This window comes from Schistocerca gregaria, chromosome 3 (genome assembly GCF_023897955.1).
Source record: "Schistocerca gregaria isolate iqSchGreg1 chromosome 3, iqSchGreg1.2, whole genome shotgun sequence".
NCBI lineage: Eukaryota > Metazoa > Arthropoda > Insecta > Orthoptera > Acrididae > Schistocerca > Schistocerca gregaria.
The window spans coordinates 270825788-270846854 of NC_064922.1; the positions used below are offsets into that span (position 1 = coordinate 270825788).

Consider the following 21067-nt stretch of genomic DNA (forward strand, 5'->3'; position numbering starts at 1 on the left):
AATAGTGCTCAGAGCCATTTTAACCATTTTTTTGACATGTGTGTGCAGGTGTGGTGCCAACACTGTCCAGCGTCCTATCGAGGCTTCATTGCTTTCATGTCACAACGCGTCCCCGCTATTATCCGTGCCAAAGGTGGACATACAGGCCGTTAGGTAGGCGGTCACGATGTTCTGGCTGATCAGTGTATATTAATAATCACACAGTAACACAATCGTGCCTGTCTGTTTGTCTGTAACAATCGAATCTCCAGAACTACTAGAGGAATTGTCGTGGGTTTTTCATAGGTAACTTGGGCGTAGCTTGGGGAGATATATACGATTTATTTAATCAAAGTCACAACAAGGAAAAAAATCGTAATTTAAGTTTATAGGAGTTCTTAGAAGATTGTATATTTCACTTCATAACGGCGTAGTACATCAGAGAAGAAACAGATGGCGCTGTTACCTTTTTGTACGTCGGTGACAGAGGTATTTTCGGGAGTTTGCGTCATCGACAAAATAAGCATCGCCATCTTATCTTTACGAATGCAAACCAATGTTGAATAAACTTTGGTATGATATACGTACTTAATGATTTCGCTTTGTACATGACTTAACGAAATTGTTTTTCTTCCTCCGACAGTGACGGCAGGAGTGGCCAAGCGGTTCTAGGCGCTACAGTCTGAAACGCGCGACCGCTACGGTCGCAGGTTCGAATCCTGCCTCGGGCATGGATGTGTGTGATGTCCTTAGGTTAGTTAGGTTTAAGTAGTTTTAAGTTCTAGGGTACTGAAGACCTCAGCAGTTAGGTCCCATAGTGCTCACAGCCATTTGAAGTATTGTGACCAGGAGAAACTACAATCGTCCAGTCACAGCTACAGGTTCATGTTTGCTCGGTTAGCTGGCACATTAAACTAGAATACATTAAATATTAGTTCACTTTATTACATAAATGAATAAAATATTTGCTTAAGTTTGGCACATTTCTTTGCCAGAGGATTGCTCGAAAAGTTACAGCTGTCATTGACCTTTAAAGCATCACTTGAAGCACAGATTAACAAACTGGTCTCTTGCAGTACAGTGTTCCACATGTAAATGAACATGTCCAACAGAAACTTTAACCACCACACTAGTCGTGTACCTTCACTCTCCCAGGTGATGTCACGAAGTGGTGAGAGATCATGCTAGTTAGATACTATACTGACCTCAGCGTGAGAGCGCTGCAGTGGCAAATACACTTGAGCGTGTCGGCTGTTGTCACTACGGTCGCAATACATCCCTCAATAACATCTGTGAGAGTCATAGAGGCCGACAAGAGCATGTTTTAATCGGAATGTGTACAGATCGCGACTTAACACAGATATGATCTTCATCATTGACGACGGTTTTTTTTGTCAATTGGCGATGGTTTTTTATCAATTGAGTACGGCTGAAAACTTTACCTACACAAACAAATTGTTACTGTAATCTGTGACATAGCACATACATTTACACCAGAAGATGTAACTTGAAAGTAGCGAAACCGGTTGCGTGGGATTATACGAGGTTTGGAACTTTAATAGTGGCATCTATTTATTTACAGCTCGTACACAATAGATACATATTTCAAAGTTTTACTTACCTTCAAAGTAGTTACCAGCATTGTGAATGACCCGTTACCAGCGATGTGGAAGTCGTAGGATACTTTTAGTAGTGCCAGTTGTGTTGACAGTTCGAGCGGCGCTGTCTATTTCCCGATGAATTTGTAGCAGATCTGAAGCGAATGCCGTGAGTGTATTTCCTTCAGTTTAGAAATCGAGTTGAACTCACTAGAGCTTAAGTCAGGGGAGTGCAGTAGGTGATACAGTACATAGCAGCCCCATCAGTCAAACAAATCAGTAACAGCTTGCACTGTACGTGCTTGAGTATTGTCCTGCAAAATGATGGAACACAACCTACGACCAGTTAGTTTGCATTCGTAAAGATAACATGGCGACGCTTAATTTGTCGATGACGCACGCTCCCGAAAATACGTCTGTCACCGACGTACAAAAAGGCAACAGCGCCATCTGTTTCGACTCTGATGTACTACGCCTTTATGAAGGGAAATGTACGAACTTCTAAGCTGAGCAAACTCCTACAAACTTAAATCACGATTTTTTTCCGTGTTGTGACTTTGAATAAATAAATCGTATATATTTCCCCAAACTACAGCCAAATTACCTATGAAAAACCTATGACAATTCCTCTAGTAGTTTTGGAGATTAGCGTGTTACAGACAATCAGACAAGCACGACTGTTTTACAGTGTGATTATTAGTATACACTGGTCAGCCAGAACATTAAGACCACCTACCTAACAGCCTGGCCGCCCGGTGTGACCGTGCGGTTCTAGGCGCTTCAGTCTGGAACCGCGTGACCGCTACGGTCGCAGGTTCGAATCCTGCTTCGGGCATGGATGTATGTGATGTCCTTAGGTTAGTTAGGTTTAATTAGTTCTAAGTTCTAGGCGACTGATGACCTCAGAAGTTAAGTCGCATACTGCTCAGAGCCATTTGAACCTAACAGCCTGTGAGGGCACCTTTGGCACGGATGACAGTGGGGATGCGTTGTGGTATGAAAGCAATGACGCATTGATAGGTCGCTGGAGGGTGTTGGCACCACACCTGCACACACAAGTCACCTAATTCCCGTAAATAAGGGGGGGGGGGGGGAGGGGGCGATGAGCCCTACGGCACGTTCCATCACATCCCAGATGTTATCGGTCGGATTCAGATCTGCCGAGATGTGAGGGCCTACATATCAGTTGCAAATCACCACTTTGTTCCTCGAAACATTCCATCACACTCCTGACTTTGTGACATGGCGTATTATCTTGTTGAAAAATGCCAGTGGCGTCGGGAAACATGATCGTCATGAAGGGGTGTACTTGGTCGGCAACGAGTATACGATACTCCTTGGCCGTCATGGAGCCTTGTTCGAGCTCCACTGGACCCATGGATACCCACATGAATGTTCCTCAGAGCATACTGGAGCCGCCGCCAGCTTGTTTGTGCCGCAGTACAGGTGTCAACGAGCTGTTACCCTGGCAGATGAGGGATTCGCGCCCAACCGCATTTTGAAGAAGGTATCGGGGTTCATCAGACCATGCTACCCTCTGCCACTGCTCAGTTCCGATAGTCACGTGCCCATTTATGTCGAAGTTGCCGTTGTCGTGTTCTTAACATTGGTAAATGCATGGTTTGTCAGCTGCAGAAGCCCATCGTTAGGAGTGGTCGGTGGACTGTGTGTTCAGACAAACTTGTACTCAGCCCAGCATTAAAGTCTGACATCAGTTCCGTCACAGTTCGCCACCTGTCCTGTTTTACCAGTCTGCCCAGCCTATGACGTCCGACATCTGTAACGAGGGGTGGACGCCCGGCCCCATGACGTCTGGACGTGGTTTCACCTTAGTTTTGCCACGTATTGGAGACACTCACATCACTCCTCGAACACCCGACAAGTCGTGCACTTTACGAACTGCTCGTGCCGAGCCTTTGGTCCATCACAATCTGCCGTCGGTGAAACTCAGGCTTTGTCCATTTTACACACGGGCAGCACACTCACAGATACTACGTACACTGTGCATGTGTCTGACTAGCAGTATTCCTCGCAAGGTGACGGGTTAATATCGATAGTAGGTCGGAGGTCATAATGTTCTTGCTGATTAATGTAGGTATAGATTACGCCACTGAGGGCGGCGCAGGGTGTAGGCAATCTGCAGTGCCTGCATGCTTTGTGTGTTGCCTATCCCCGAGTCATCTGCTGCGTGGTAAAAGGGAGCAGGCCAAGGAAATCATTTGCCTCTAAATTTATTTTTTAATCACTTTGCAGTACATTTTATCAGTACACCCTGCTATTTCCTGAAATCTCGCCGTCCCATGGGCAGCGAATACTGAAGGACGACCAGTTTTGTCGGCAAGGGTCCGTCACCTCCATTTTGTTCCACATGCGTAATAAATCACCTCTAGACGTCCGATGCGAAGACCGTTAACTCCCTGCACATACACGTTCTATTGTCGGAACGTAAACTGCACTGTCTCAGTACGATCATGTGTTGTTACATCAAAATCTGCATTAAGATCTCCACAATATTGTAATGTATCCATATAGTCCCTCTGAATTCGTTTAAAAGCATGCTCAATTTTTCCGAAAATATATTGGTGATGCCCTTTGGTGATCTGCACGATATTACTGCTAACTTAAAATTGTCAGTGACTGTACTAGAAAGCTTCAAAGTTCTGTTCACACAAAAAATCTAGACCTTATCTAGTAACTGGCCAAATGAGCGACTGGTTAACATCTTTTGTCACACCACCTCTTATGTGAAATTTTCTGCAGTAATTATTTGCTGTATTATTGTTATCAAATTCAACAGATTATAAGACGAACATCAACCAAAGAAAAAAAAAAGGTCTAATGGAAAGTAGCTTAATTTGAATCAAGTGATGCTGAAGGAATTAGATTAGGAAATGAGACACTAAAATTAGATCTGTTTCGCAATTTGGGCAGTAAAATAACTGATGAAGCCCGAAGCAGTGAGGATATAAAACGCAGACTGGCTGAAACACGAAAAGCATTTCTGAAAAACGAGAATTTGTTAACGTCTAATGTAAATTTAATTGTTGGGAAGTCTTTTCTGAAGGTATTTTTCTGGAGTATAGCCTTATACGAAGTGACATGTGGACAACAGACAATTCAGACGGAAAGAGAAAAGATGTTTTTGATATGTGGTGCTACAGAAGAATGGTGTAGATTACATGGGTAGATCGATTTATAGACGAAGAGGTACTGAATCGAAAGAAGGGAATTTGTGCCACAAGACATAACTTGGCTATCAGAAGAGATCGGTTGAAGGGATACATCTTGAAGCATAGAGGAATTGAAGGTAGTGTGTGAGGGACAAAAATTATGGTGGATTGCCAAGAGATGAATAAAGTAATTTTACTAACTGTATCTCTTTTACTTGTGATCTACGTTTGCTGTGCGATGAAGAGCGCTTGTCTTATGGGCGAATGTAATTCGTCACCTGGTACTAAACATATACATCTTAGGGTCAACAGAATGCCATAAACTTTGGCGGAATTACTTTTAATGAATTCGTCGACAACCAGGTCATCACTGCATAAGATTGCATTTGAACACGGAGCGCAGATCGGTTGGCACAACAGGACGCATGCGAACTGAAGCAGTAGCTTCAAAACTTTGTCATTTTCTCGGAAACTATTGAGTGTTACCACCACAAAGTATGTGCCTATTTTCATCCTTCTTTCCCAAAGCAGCACTGTCAGAGAGCGACCTATTACGTGTCCCGCTTGTCAGTATTCAAGCCGCTCTTTATGATTTCCAGTGTCATCCTACCATTTTTCATTACGCCGTCATCTTTATCATTGCCTACGTCTTTGATTCCTCCACAAATATTCCCTGATGCCTCTTCACCAGGCTACATGTCCCACACTCCCGTTTTATTTTCATTAGAGCACAAATACGACGACAACTCCTGTTTGTTGCCTTATCCACTTCTTTATTTTCCTATGTTTGTGAGTAATTTTCATTACGCTCTTCTCCACTTGTAACTAATGAATTCCCGATAGTGATTTTTGCATTAACAATTAATGTCTGAATGCCATAAGTAAAAATTAGTAGCATGAACTGATTATGTTCTCCGTTTTAGACACGCCGCATTTTCATTTTGAAAACTATTTGATTCATCAAAGGCACTACATGCCAATTGTTAACTTGTTCACGCAAGAAGATGGCGCGGTAGTCAGCACACTAGATTGGCATCCCAGAGAACTACAGATCAAATCCTTCTCCGGCTATCCAGATTTAGGATTTCCGTGATTCCCTAAATCGTTAAGGCAAATACCGGTATGGTCCGTTTGTAAGGGGATGACCGATTTGCTTCCCCATCTTCCCGAATCCGAGCGTAATCTGGGCTGTTTATGACGTGAAAGATGGCTTTGTGTTGTATTATATGGATCTTTCTTTTTACACCTCTGTGGACTCTGAAAGCAAGGTGGTTCAATGTATCCCGCTACTTGTCCACAATAGAACACTGAATGACGTTCTTCATTGTTTTATGAATTTCGCTTCGACTACTTGTTCTTTGTTTACGAATCATAGTGCTTGGTAATTCCCTCAGAGGACTGGAATCTGCTTCATTCCTTACTTCCAAATGACTCCAAAAACAGTGATCGATCATGATACACAGAACAAAACTCAGTACGTTGGAGACAACATAGATCACCGAAAACAACACCAATGTAGGCAGCAATGCGTTCTCCAGCAGACCTCGCAAGAGGTCATCGGCTTCGAAAGGCACTTGTGTTGATTCGAAGTGTTAGACAGCAGCAGCGACGTGCCGTTACCGGCAACAGACTTCCAGCCCAGCAGTGGTCCAGTCCAGCAGCATCAGCAGTGGTAACAGCCCTAGTAATAACGGTCTAGCCTGGCAGCAGAAGAGCTCCGACCCAGCAGCGGCAACAGCGGTGCAGCCCTGTAGCAGTGGCAGTGGTCCGGCCCCATCCAGCAGCAATGGCCCAGCCCAGCAGGAACAGCAGCCAGGCTGTCTCCGGCAGCCGTAGCAGTGCTCCAGCCCAGTGGCAGCAGCGACTTGACCCGGCCCAGTCCAGCGGCGACATGGTTTCTACCCCGTCTGGGTGCAGTACAGCCCCACCAGCAGCAGCCACTCAACTCCAACGTGCAGCGTGTCCGCCTTCATCCCTATTGTTGTCGTCCATTTGGTAACTGTTACTTCATCGTCTGGTCCTCTTCTCTTCATTCCCCATGAGCACCCCTACTACTACTACTACCACCACCACCACCACCACCACCACCATCGCCATTGTTTATAGTTGTCCGTCTGCTGCCGCCACCAACATAATGTGGTGCGCCAAGTCACCCCAGTCTACCCTCCTCCCCTCCTCACCATTGCTACTGCTTTGCCCTTCACCACTCCCCTGCTACTTCGACTCAGCACTCCCACACCCAGTCTCGATCCCTTCCCTCTGCTCCCCCCCCCCTCCCTCTCCTCCAACATCAGCTCTGGTAATGGTCACATGGATACTTGCCTGTAAGACCATGGTCCACACTACCCCTACTCTGATGCTGTCACTGGGACCTGCCACCTCCCACCACATCCCAGTCGCTCCCATCCCTCATACCTCCCATGCCTCCACAGCCATAAAGCGCCCCAGCAGCTCCCGTGCCTCCTCTGCTCCCACTCAGACCCCTCCTCCTCCCCCCCTCCTCAATGCAATGGATGTCACACCGCCAGTCACCGCCAATCCTACCATTTCCTCAGCCTCCCCCTCTCCCTCCACCTACAGGCCTGGAATTTCACCTTGCTTCTCTGGAAGTATTGCCCAGGAGTTTCTATCTCCGATCTCAACCCACTTAGGGACTCCATCCTTATCTCTTCTCCTAGCTCCACCCTCCACACAGACATCTTTGCCAAGATCCCCATCACCCACTTTGGACATAACGCCACCCCCATCCTTCCTCCTCTACCTCCTGTCAACCTCAACTCTGACACCGCCGGTCGACCCTCACCACCAATGATCACTCAGTTCAGCCTGGCGATCAGGGAGGAAGAGGTGTTGGCGGAACTACAGGCGCATCCATACCTCAAGGTCCATGCTGTCCACCGCATTCACAACCCCACTGACCCCACTCGCCTCATGAGGGTATTTTCAGAACATGCCCCCTCCACTGACCTTCTCCTTAAGGAGGGCTTCCTGTTGTTCCATAAGTCTTACAAAATCGATCCCTCCCATTCCTCTCCCCAAACCGTTTGCTGCCAGAGGTGCTTGCAGTACAATGCGCACCATACATTAGAGTGCCTTGAGGCCCCTGTTTGCCCCCACTGCAAGCAAGTGCACTTCCTCCGGCAGTGTCCCAACCTGGAGTCCTCCCCTTCCTGCAACACTTCTAACATTCCCCACCCCACCTACTCCCAGAAGTGCAATGCCCGACCACCACCCCTCCACTCCTGAACTCACTGTCCCTGTGCACCCTCTTGATGGCCCCACCCCTCCCAGAAACTCCCTTCGCCTCCCCCTACAGTGGGGGTCATCATCCATTTTGTAACTATTGTACTCCAGAATGACTATCCCTATCAATGCCCCCATATCCTCAAAAAATGGTTCAAATGGCTCTGAGCACTATGGGACTTAACATTTATGGCCATCAGTCCCCTAGAACTTAGAACTACTTAAACTTAACCAACCTAAGGACATCACACACATCCATGCCCAAGGCAGGATTCGAACCTACGACCGTAGCAGTCACGCGGTTCCGGACTGAGTGCCTTAACCGTGAGACCAACGCGGTCGGCCCCCATATCCTCAAACAGATCTCCCTCACCATCCATTCTGTCTTCACTACCTATTCCTATAATCATGCCCACTTCACGTTCTCCCACCCTCGTCTAAACCACACCATGGCACAACAGCACTGTATCTTGTTTAACAACATCCACTCCCTCCCCACCAGCAAAATCCTCCTCATGTACACCCTTCTAACCCACTGTATGGATGCCTTCCTCCTTAATGAAACCTTTCACCAACCCACACATCTCGTCAGCATCGCCCTACCTCCAACACTGCTCCAATAATCCATACCCGATAGCGTGTGGTGGCTTCGTCTTTGGCCACCTTCGCCAGATCCCTGTTCAACTCCAACCCCTTCTTCCCGACCCCACTGAACACCTCATCCTTAGCCTCATCTTCCCCAGCCTTGCCACTACCTGCGCCATCATTTATGTTTGTCCTGTAGCCTGCATCCCATTTGACTTCCTTTCCCACATTGACTGTAACTTCTCTTCCTGTGTGATTGCTACTTATCTCAACCTCCATAGTCGCTCCACTGGCATTGGTTCCTCGACTCCCTGCAAGGTGATCTCCTCCCCATTCCGCAACACACTCGCCCTGAATCCAGTACCAATGTGGTCCTGGCTTCCCCCAACCTCCTTGGATGCATTACAGTGGATGTCCTAGACGTCATCGGCAGAGACCATCTCCCTGTGCTCTTTACTGTGTCAGACGGACATGACCATCGTCTCGCTCCCCGCAACGACGCTCCCCCGAAATATGTCCATAAGTACTCCCACGCCAACTGGAATGCCTACTGGGACACCCTCAATATCCAGGTCGAAAGCCACCCTCTCGCCTACCAGCACCCTGATGACATCACCCATGCCATCTCCTTTTTCCAGCAGATTTCGTCTGAGGTCATTGAGGCTCATGTTCCCACTACCGCCATTTATCCACACCTTCCCACATTTCCCCCACAGGCTGTCCTCCTCCTGCAAGAATCTCGTCGTATCTACCATGTTTTCCTCCACACACGCGACCAGGATACACTCCAAAGCCACCTACAACTCCAGAGACACATTAGGTATTTCATCGTGGCCAAAAAACGCTGGGACTGGCACCAGACCTTCACACACCTAAATGCTACCCTAGCTATAAACTCGTCTAAGTACTGCTCAGCCTTCCACCACCTTACTGGATATAAACCCTCTCCTCAGTATCCCCTCCTTCATAATGACCAACCCCTTCCCGACAACCTCAGTAAGGCCAATTATTTCGCTTCTTACCTTTTCGATATCCTACTGATCCCTAGTGATCCTCTATTCGATTACCCCCTCCTCCCCGATGTCTGTGACCATACTGACACCTCTGCCCCTCCACTCACTCCTAGCTTCCAGTACTTGGACAACATCCCACACACGGATCTCAAAACTCCATCACCACTCAAGACATCACAGCCACACTTCGCACAAAACACAACACTGCTCCCGTTCATGACCGTGTTACCTACCGCCATCTTCGCAAAGCTCCCCTTTCCTCCTTCACCGTCCTGGCCACACTCTATAATGTGGTCCTGTCAACTGGCTACCACACCGACCTGTGGAATACCTTCCAGATCCCCAAGCCTGACAAACCACCCTCTGCTTTCTATTCCTACTGTCCCATCAGCCTCACCTCGGTCTTCAACAAGGCCTTGGAGTCCATCCTCACCCAACAAATCCACCAGCACCTCCACCTGTACCGCCTCCTCCCTCTCACCCAATGTGGCTTCTGACCCTCCTTCTCTGCTGATGACCTTCTCCTTCATCTCATTCACCTCCTCTACAGCCAACCTAACTCCCATCGCTCCACCATCTTCCACTCTCTCGACCTGAGCCATGCTTATAACTGTGTATGGCATTCCAGTCTCAAGCTCCAAACCTTCGCCCTTAGCCAGCCGCGGTGGTCTCGCCGTTCTAGGTGCGCAGTCCGGAACCGTGCGACTGCTATGGTCGCAGGTTCGAATCCTGCCTCGGGCATGGATGTGTGTGATGTCCTTAGGTTAGTTAGGTTTAAGTAGTTCTAAGTTCTAGGGGACTGATAACCATAGCAGTTGAGTCCCATAGTGCTCAGAGCCATTTGAACCTTCGCCCTTACAATGAGTTATGTCCATGTGATCGCCTCCTTCCTCTCTCATCGCCCTTCCTATGTCACTGTCCAGAACACCGATTCCTATACTTTCTACCTCTCTGCCGGTGTGCCACAAGGTTCCATCCTCTCCCCTCTTCTCTACCTTCTCTATATGATGGACATGCTGTTGCCCCAAACCCCCATCCACCTTCTCCAATATGACGGAGACACAGCCTTCCTTGCCCATTCCCCCACCCTTCTATGCTCCCAACGCCTTCTCCAATCCCATCTTGACCTGCTCAAGATCAATCCTTCCAAACCCAGCAATCATCATAGGCAACACCACCCCTTCCTTCCATCTCCTGGATTTTTACATCACTGTCTATGGCCGTCCCATTGCCCTAACCCCCACCCTCAAGTACCTTGGTGTCACTCTTGACTGCTGCCTTTCTTGGACTCCCCATCTCTGGACAGTCCAAGCCAAGGGATGAACCCATCTCTGCCTCCTCAAACTCCTCACTGGCCAAATGTGGGGTTTGGACCCCTCCACTATCCTCCCTCAACCACCCTATTTTTTGGTATGCCCACCCCACCTGGATATCCGCCCCTCTCATCTACTTTAAGTCCCTTCAAATCCTTGAATGCCACGCGCTATTCCTCGCCTATCGCATCCGTCTGCCATCTCCCACATGGATCCTTTATGACTTGATTCCTTTCCCGCACCTCCTCCTTTTCCACGAACAGATACGGATCTGTTACACTTCCTGCAAGCTTGATCCTCCCCACCTGCTTGTCCCTTCCATTCTCTCCCACCCAATCCACTGCCGCACCTGTACTGTTGAGTCCCACCTGCTCTCCATTTTCACACTCTCCATACCTGTTCCCAAGGTGGGTTCCACCAACTCCTTCGTCATGATGTTCTCATTACCTCCATATACCCCTCCTATCAGATCTAATCCTCCTCTTCCTTCCCCCTTTTTACTCCAGGGCTCTTCCTCCTCACCTTCCTTTTTCCCTTCCCCCTCCTCTCTCCCAGTTTCTCACTTCCTCCCCCTCCTCCCTCCCCAGGCTTCCACACCCAGCCCTACCATCTCCCATCCCCTCACCCTACCTTTCTCCCATTGGCTTCTCTCCCTCTGCCTGTCCCCTCCTCCCAGGTTTCAGACACCCCCCCCCCCCTCCTTGTGTTCAGTGTTCTCAGCGCCGAATGTTGTCGGGAGTATTTTGTGCAACAGTGTTTTTCGCTGTTACTGTGCGTCAAGGTTCTTTTCGGTGTGCTCCTTCATTCGGTGGACGGATGACTGCCTTCGTTTGTGTGCTCAGTTGACCTTTCTTATGTGTCATGTGTCATCCACCGAACGCCTCCATCACATTCGTATGTGTACCAACTGTTTTTAACATTCATATCTATCTGTTTTTATGTCTTCCTGTACGATTTATGTTATTCTATAGGCCGAAGAGCGGCGTCTGTAAGCCGCTGCCTTGCTCCTTTACAATAAAGGAAAAAAAGGGCAGTAATGCTGATTTGGCTAAAGTTGCAGAGACCTAGAGTAGTTGAAGCCATAGACCGTCTTGTAACTTCCGACGCTACTCTAATCACCCATCACGCCGAGTGTTTCTCTGAAGATTGCGTATAGCAGAAGGGAAAACCAAAAGTCAACGTGTTACGTGATTGATTAGTCATGCAGTGAATCTGCAGATATAATATTTTCATACCAAGATGGTCATGCCAGTCTGCCTGTGGGGCGGCGGAAAGATAGTAAAAATAAGAAATATTGTATTTGTTCGTTCGTCGCCGTCAGCCAGAAGGCTGCAAGTCCATTTTCTTCTTTTGCTTACTGAAAGAAATGTTTCTACTCTCTGTTTATCCTCGTGATCAGGAACTATGATTATAAATGAAAGTTTTCAGTTGTATCTGATTAATGTACTTAGCAAAAATTCACACGTAGAAACATTGCTGACAATAATAATAATGATGTATTTATCATAAACAGCACTACGAGCAGTTCAGAGGCTTTCGCTACGGTAAATTACAATGAAAATGGTCTTTCGCCCTGACTTCTAAGCATCAAAGTCAACTGCTCGCCATAAAAGTGGAAAATAATATTACCATTTGCAACGAGTTTTTTTAACATTAGGACGACACACTAACAGTTACTTCTGCTAAATCTAAGTGATCCAAGACGCTTTATACAAATTTTCATATTTCTGACTCAACTATTTAGCGCCTTCAATTTTTCGTAAAACGCCAATTTTGACCAAAATATTGGTCTGATTAAGTTGTGACTTGTAGCAGCTGATTTTGACATACATTTGCACATCTTGAACAATTTTTGGCTTTTTAGCTTTATTATTTAGCGCAATTTTTCTTTACTTAAAACGAAATACTTAACGAAACATATTCATCTTACCACTTCAAGATTTAACAATTTTAACATTAATATACTGAAGCATATGTTGACAAAGTTTGTAAAAGCTATTTTAATTTTTAATTTAATTCTTAGATTATGATGCAATAACCGCAGCTCGTAGTCTTGCGGTAGCGTTCTCGCATCTCGCGCACGGGGTTCCTGGTTCGATTCCCGGCGGGGTTAGAGATTTTCCCTGCCTCGAGATGACTGGGTGTTGTTGTGTTGTCTTCATCATCATCATCCGTCCCCATTACGTTCGGAGGAATGCAATGGCAAACCACCTCCGCTAGGGGGTTCGGGTCTCCTGCATCGTTCCCTACGCTCCCCGGAGTATGGGACCTCATCATTATCACTCGTATCCCACGCACTGGAGCATTGAGATGACGTGGTGCTGGTAGCAGTGAACTTGGGTAAGTCCCAGCACACTCGCTCGCGTCTGTATTTCTGAAATGATACAGCGCTTGTTTCGCCACATGTCCATCCAGATAGGACAAGGCTAGAACTTACTGCCTCATTCAGAGCACTTGGTGTAATGGAGAAAATTCTATACACTGCGCGGTTGCAGAGTTAATTAGCACTGAAATTGGATAGTAAGGTCGTTGTGAATGCAAATTCGAGCGGGCAGCCAGATACAATTACTGTCTGTTGTTCTTATAGCGTAGATGATAGAGTACGAGCCTTTGGCTCGGGTTCAGTTCTCACTACCGTCCCACGTCCAATTTTTGTATAGCTGTCTTGTTCGGTTTTAGGAAACGAAATGAACAACATGTTTGTCGACAACGTTTCTGACAAGTAGCTTGTATTTTACGTGGACGTTCGATAGAGCGCTACCAGATTAGCCTAGTGCAATATTCGTTTTATCGATGCGTATTAACACTAAGTAAAACGTGAAGAATAACCGGTACTCCAGCAGCGACTGAGCAGCACGCAACTGTGTGGCGGTGGCATTCAGCGCAGGCCGGGGCGGTGCTATCGCTTTTGGAGTATTTGTTATACCTTGTGATTTGCTATCCCTGTTAGTATTAATACATATCGATCAATCAAATGGCGCACTAGATTAATTTAAGACAGCTCTACCGAAAGAGCAAGAAAAATGAGGCTTTAAAAATCATTTTGTTTATGACGGGAAACAAACCAACCTTTCCCGTCGACAATGGCCGTCGCATGAAAGACATGACGAGCAATAATTGTCTACGCTGACACCAGCTACTGTTGTTGTTGTTGTGGTCTTCAGTCCTGAGACTGGCTTGATGCAGCTCTCCATGCTACTCTATCCTGTGCAAGCTTCTTCATCTCCCAGTACTTACTGCAACCTACATCCTTCTGAATCTGCTTAGTGTATTCATCTCTTGGTCTCCCTCTACGATTTTTACCCTCCACGTTACCCTCTAATGCTCAAGTTGTGATCCCTTGATGTCTCAGAAAATGTCCTACCAACCGGTCCCTTCTTCTAGTCAAGTTGTGTCACAAACTCCTCTACTCCTCAATTCTATTCAATATCTCCTCATTAGTTATGTGATCTACCCATCTAATCTTCAGCATTCTTTTGTAGCACCATATTTCGAAAGCTTCTATTCTCTTCTTGTCCAAACTATTTATCGTCCATGTTTCACTTCCATACATGGCTACACTCCATACAAATACTTTCAGAAACGACTTCCTGACACTTAAATTTATATTCGAAGTTAACAAATTTCTCTTCTTCAGAAACGCTTTCCTTGCCATTGCTAGTCTACATTTTATATCCTCTCTACTTCGACTATCATCAGTTATTTTGCTCCCCAAATAGCAAAACTCCTTTACTACTTTAAGTGTCTCATTTCCTAATCTAATTCCCTCAGCATCACCCGACTTAATTCGACTACATTCCATTATCCTCGTTTTGCTTTTGTTGATGTTCATCTTATATCCTCCTTTCAAGACCCTATCCATTCCGTTCAACTGCTCTTCCAAGTCCTTTGCTGTCTCTGACAGAATTATGATGTCATCAGCGAACCACAAAGTTTTTATTTCTTCTCCGTGGATTTTAATACCTACTCCGTCTTTTCTTTTGTTTCCTTTACTGCTTGCTCAATATACAGATTGAATAACATCGGGAACAGGCTACAACCCTGTCTCACTCCCTTCCCAACCGCTGCTCGCCTTTCATGCCCCTCGGCTCTTATAATTGCCATCTGGTTTCTGTACAAATTGTAAATAGCCTTCCGCTCCCTGTATTTTACCCATTCCACCTTTAGAATTTGAAAGAGGGTATTCCAGTCAAAATTGTCAAAAGCTTCCTGTAAGTCTACAAATGCTAGAAACGTAGGTTTCCCTTTCCTTAATCTATTTTCTAAGACAAGTCCTAGGGTCAGTATTGCCTCACGTGTTCCAACATTTCTACGGAATCCAGCAAAAACGAAATTCCAAACAGCTGCCGAAACACCAGAGAAAATGCGCCTGACGACCCATTTATCTCCACAGTATACACACATGTAACAGCAGATACAAAAGGAGAGGTGTCCGTGGTCTAGAAAATATCAACAACTCCTTTGTCTACAGCGGCGGCGACGTGGTGGACCTGTACCTGAAGAGCGCCATTGAGGGCGTCATCATAAAATGGGCGACGCAGATCAACGACGTGCTCAGCGAGGACTCGTCGCAAGCCTTTGGCCCCGGCCACCACCCCACGCCTTCCGCAGGTAAGTGCTGTCAGCTCGTCCTGCCGTGGTTTAGTGGAACGTTTCTGTGATTCTTCAGCGTTCGGTGTTCGCTGCTAAAAACGGGGAAACAAAATAAATTTAGCTTACAAAATCTTTTCAGGGCTGCTTCTACTGGGAAACGTATCGGGCTGGCACGAAGATAGCGTCTATATCTATGGAATTTTGTTTTTGTTCTATTGATACGTGTTCCGTAATAATGTAAGTCAAATGCGAATTTGGGAATGGGCTAGAAGAAAAATCAAATGATGGTGCCCTTGACTAGTAGTCATGGCGCCTTTGACTAGTAGCCAAAACTTTATGAGTCCCGGGTTCCACTCAGCCACTGCTAAATTATGAATAAAAACCATAAGCACTCGCTTTTGTCATAAGGAGTCATCTTCGTTTCGCCATCGGCCTTGTCAAAGGTTTGGGGCTCCCTCCCACCATTAGAGTGGGAAACTGTCCATAAAAGGCAGAAGAATCAGCAGTGATCAACGATATGTGGATGTAGAAGGCAAAGCAAACCACTGCATTAAAGAGACATAACGTGTACGCACAGGACATTTGGCCGGTAATTGGAAAAGTGTAATCTGAATGTCCCAACATAAATTATTTATCAGATGTAGCATCTATGCAAGAAGATGACAGCTGTGTGATACGTACAGCATACAGCAACAAATAAATTGTGCCTGTTCCAGAGATGACGTACTGGAACAAGCGGCTGGACAATCTCCAGCACATCTACGAGCAGCTGAGGGACGAGCGCGTGCGCAAGATGGCGGTCATCCTGGAGCGCACGGACAGCGCCTACTTCCCCTGCTTCAAGACCATCTTCAGGAACATCGTCGCAGGTCAGTCAGCAGCAGAAGCAGCAGCAACGCTCCATTTTCTGAGGACGCCGCGTAGCAGCCGGTTTAACCAATATACGAGGGTCAGTCAAAAAGTAATGCCTCCTATTTTTTTTTCTACGTTTAATTGTCAGGAAATTTAAATGCAATTACATAGGTTGAAAACCACAACATTGAGGATCATTTTGTCATTTTTCAATATAATCTCCGCCCATCTCTACAGTTTTGGTCCATCTTTGAACAAGGGCATGTATCCCAGCACGGTAAAAATCACAGCTCTGCTTCCTAAGCCATTGACGCACGGATGTTTTGACGGCCTCCTCATCTTCAAAATGAATCCCACGATGAGCTTCTTTTAGTGGCCCGAACAGATGGAAGTCTGATGGTGCCAGGTCAGGTCTGTATGGGGGATGAGGCAAAACTTCCCATCCAATTTTGACAATCTCGTCAGAGGTGTGACGACTGGTGTGTGGTCTTGCATTGTCATGCAAAAGAAGAACATCTGCCATTGATTTTGTTGGGCGAACTCGCTGAAGACGTGCTTTAAGTTTTTTGAGGGTTGTGACGTATTGAACAGAATTTATTGTGCATCCCTGCTCCAAAAAATCAACCAGAATCACACCCTCTGTATCCCAGAAAACTGTTGCCATAACTTTCCCTGCCGATCGCACAGTTTTGAATTTTTCTTCCTCGGCGAGCTTGTGTGACGCCACTCCATTGACTGCCTCTTTGATTCGGGTTCAAAAAAATGCACCCATGTTTCGTCCCCGGTCACAATTTTTTTCAGAAACTCATCTCCCTCCAAACGGAAGCGCTGCAAGTGTTGGGAGGCTATTGTTTTCCTTGCCTCTTTATTCTGATCGGTTAACATTCTTGGAACCCACCGTGCACAAACTTTTGAGTACCCCAATTGTTTAATAATCGTGATCACACTGCCTTTACTAAGAGAAATAATGCGACACACTTCATCTGCAGTCACCCGACGGTCACCACGAATGATGTCATCAACTTGCTGAATGTTGTGTGGAGTCACTACACTCACCGGCCTGCCGCTCCGCTTTTCGTCAGTCAACGGTGTTTGCCCTTCAGCTTCCTTACAACGACGAACCCATCGTCTAACAGTGCTGACATCCACTGTCACAACACCACACACCTTCTTCAGTCTTTCATGAATGCGTATGGGCGTTTCACCTTCTGCATTCAAGAATTCAATCACACAACGCTGTCTCAAACGAACATCGATGTCGGCCATCTTACAAACTTCTGCTGTGCTGCCACCTGTTGACACAGAAAGTTACTACTGCAGTGGATTGCAGAAGAAGGTTTGAGGAATGGCGCCAAATTCAAATTTTTCACTTAACTTAATTTTTTTAAGTAGAAAAAAAAATGGGAGGCATTACTTTTTGACCGACCCTCGTACAAGTTATAGTCTACTTCTAACAGTAGCATACAATGAGGTGACAAAAGTCATGGGACAGTGCTATGTGGATAGAAAGATGGCGGTGGCATCGCATACACATGGTATAAAAGGGTCCTACATTGGCAGAGCTGTCATCTGTACTCGGGTGATTCATGTGAAAAGCTTTCCGACGTGAGTATGACCGCACGACGGGAAGTAACAGACTCTCAATGTACAATAGTGCTCATAAATTAAGGATAATGCTGATACACGGTGAAACAACGCTCTGGTGGGCGGTTTGCGGGTTTAAATCACGTCGGGGTATGACCATAAGGTGCGTTTGACCTGCGGTCGTCGCATGGTGGCGCTGGCAGCAGTCCACATACGCAGAGGTGTGTTGGTGCATGTCAGACTACGGTGCAGCGAGTAAGTGTGCAGATGTACTAATGGAGACTGTGGGTTGAAAATGGCTCAAAGAACACATATTGATGACGTTATGAGGGGTAGAATACTAGAGCGACTGGAGGCTGGTCAATTACAGCAGGTCGTAGCACGGGCCGTCCGTCTGCCACAAAGTGTGATCTCAAGATTATGACAACGATTCCAGCAGACAGGAAACGTGTCCAGTAGCGTCCACAGTGTACAACACTACAAGAAGAGCGATACCTTACCATCAGTGCCTGCAGACGGCCACGGAGTACTGCCGGTAGCCTTGCTCGGGACCTTACTGCAGCCACTGGAACAGTTGTCTCCAGACACACATACAGTCATGGTTTATTCTCCCAGAGACCTGCAGGGTGCATTCCACTGACCCCTGGTCACAGGGGAGCCCGTAAAGCCTGGTGTCAAGAGCACAGTGCATGGTCCCTGGAACAGTGGTCCCATGTTATGTTCACGGACGAGACCCGGTATAGTCTGAACAGTGATTCTCACCGGGTTTTCATCTGGCGTGAACCAGGAACCACATACCAACCTCTTAATGTCCTTGAAAGGTACCTGTATCCAGGTTGTGGTTTGATAGTGTGGGGTGGGATTATGATTGGTACACATACATCACTGCATGTCTTTGACAGAGGAAGTGTGACAGGTCAGGTGTATCCGGACGTCATTTTGCACCAATATGTTCACCTTTTCAGGGGTGCAGTGGGTCTCACGTTCCTCCAGCTAGATGATAACGCACAGCCCCATCGAGATGCTATCGCGGAGGACTACCGTTAAACAGAAGATATCAGGTGAACAGAGTGGCCTGCCTGTTCTCCAAACTTAAACCCCATCGAGCACGTCTGGGATGCTCTCGGTCGAAGTATCGCTGTACGTCTTCAAACCCCTAGGACACTTCAGGAGCTCTGACAGGCACTGGTGCAAGAATGAGAAGCTATACCCCAGCAGCTGCTCGATCACCTGATCCAGAATTTGCCAACCCGTTGCGCGGCCTGTGTACGTGTGCATGGTGATCATATCCAATATTGAAGTCAGGGTACATGGGCAGGAAACAGTGGTGTTTTGTGACACATGGGTTTCGGGACGATTTTCTCAACTTATCACCAATACCGTGGACTCACAGATCTGTGTCGTTTGTGCTCCCTATGGGCTATGCTATTAGCGCCAGTTTTGTGTAATGCCACGTTGAGTGGCACCACATTCTGTAATTATCCTTAATTTATGAGCATGAGTGTAGATGCATAGGACATTCCATTTCTGAAATCGTTGGGGAATTCAAAACTGTGAGATCCAGATTGTAAAGGGTGTGTCGAGAATACCAAATTTCAGGCTTTACCTCTCACCGCGAACAGTGCTGTGCCCAGTGGCCTTCACTTATCGAACGACAGTAGCGGCGTTGGCGTAGAGTTCCAGTGCTAACAGATAAGAAGCACTGCGTGAAACGATCGCAGACGAACGTATCCGTTAGGGCTGTGCGGCGAAATTTGGCGTTAATGGGCTATGGTAACAGACGACTGTCGGGGTGCCTCTGCTGACAGCACATCACCTGCAGCTCTCTCCTAGGCTCGTGACTATGTCGGTTGGAAACTGGACGACTGGGAAACCGTGCCCTGCTCAGACGCGTCCCGATTTCAGTTGGTAAGATCTCATGATACGGGTCCAGTGTGGCGTAGACCCCATGAAGCCATACACCCAGGTTGTCAACAAGGTACTGTGCAGACTGGTGGTGGTTCCATAGTGGTGTGAGCTGTCCGTATGTTGATTGGACTGGGTCCTCTGATTTAACTAAACTCGTTATGTTGGATACTTGGAGACCATTTGCAGACATTCATGGATTTCATGTTCCCAAACAACGATTGAATTTTTATGGTGTCAATGCGCCATGTCAGAACATTCTGGAAAATTCGAGCGAATTATTTGGCCACCCAGATCGCTCGACATGAATCGCAGCGTATATTTGTAGTACATAATTGAGAGGTCAATTCGTGCACAAAATCATGCACCGGCAACAGTGTCGCAATTATGGACAGGCAGCATAGTTCAGTATTTCTGCCACGGGCTTTCAAAGACTTGTTGAGTCCACGCACGTAGAGTTGCAACAGTATCCCAGGCAAAAGGAGGCCCGACACGATGTTAGGAGGCAGCCCATGATGTTTGTCACCTCAGTGTATTTCTGTTTTATTTTCAGAGCAACTTGAGACAGAAATCTAGGATCAAAATTTATTCTAATCCATTGTGGCGCAGTGGTACAGAAAGCGTAGAAAGTAATTAATGTTAAAAAACGTACCAGGTTGCACAATGTTCTTTATCGGTTCAAAAACGACGCTTTAGATTATGTGGGAGTAGAATGGACAATGGACATAATAAATATACTGAAAAGTTAAAATCAAAAACTGTAATACACAAGACGTGAAGGATAAGAAAACACCTACAAAATATAAAATTACTGCCAAAATACACCTACAAAATACACTCCTGGAAATGGAAAAAAGAACACGTTGACACCGGTGTGTCAGACCCACCATACTTGCTCCGGACACTGCGAGATTGCTGTACAAGCAATGATCACACGCACGGCACAGCGGACACACCAGGAACCGCGGTGTTGGCCGTCGAATGGCGCTAGCTGCGTAGCATTTGTGCACCGCCGCCGTCAGTGCCAGCCAGTTTGCCGTGGCATACGGAGCTCCATCGCAGTCTTTAACACTGGTAGCATGCCGCGACAGCGTGGACGTGAACCGTATGTGCAGTTGACGGACTTTGAGCGAGGGCGTATAGTGGGCATGCGGGAGGCCGGGTGGTCGTACCGCCGAATTGCTCAACACGTGGGGCGTGAGGTCTCCACAGTACATCGATGTTGTCGCCAG

At 46.8% G+C, this 21067-nt stretch overlaps 1 protein-coding gene across 1 annotated transcript in view; it reads left to right on the plus strand.

Moving 5' to 3' along the window:
* LOC126355394 (dynein beta chain, ciliary) overlaps positions 1-21067 on the plus strand; it is a 677699-nt gene that overhangs the window by 22954 nt on the left and 633678 nt on the right. The window contains exons 4-5 of the mRNA XM_050005692.1: positions 15373-15512; positions 16211-16363. Of these exons, the coding sequence (XP_049861649.1) occupies positions 15373-15512; positions 16211-16363 (293 nt within the window). The remainder of the gene's footprint in view (positions 1-15372; positions 15513-16210; positions 16364-21067) is intronic.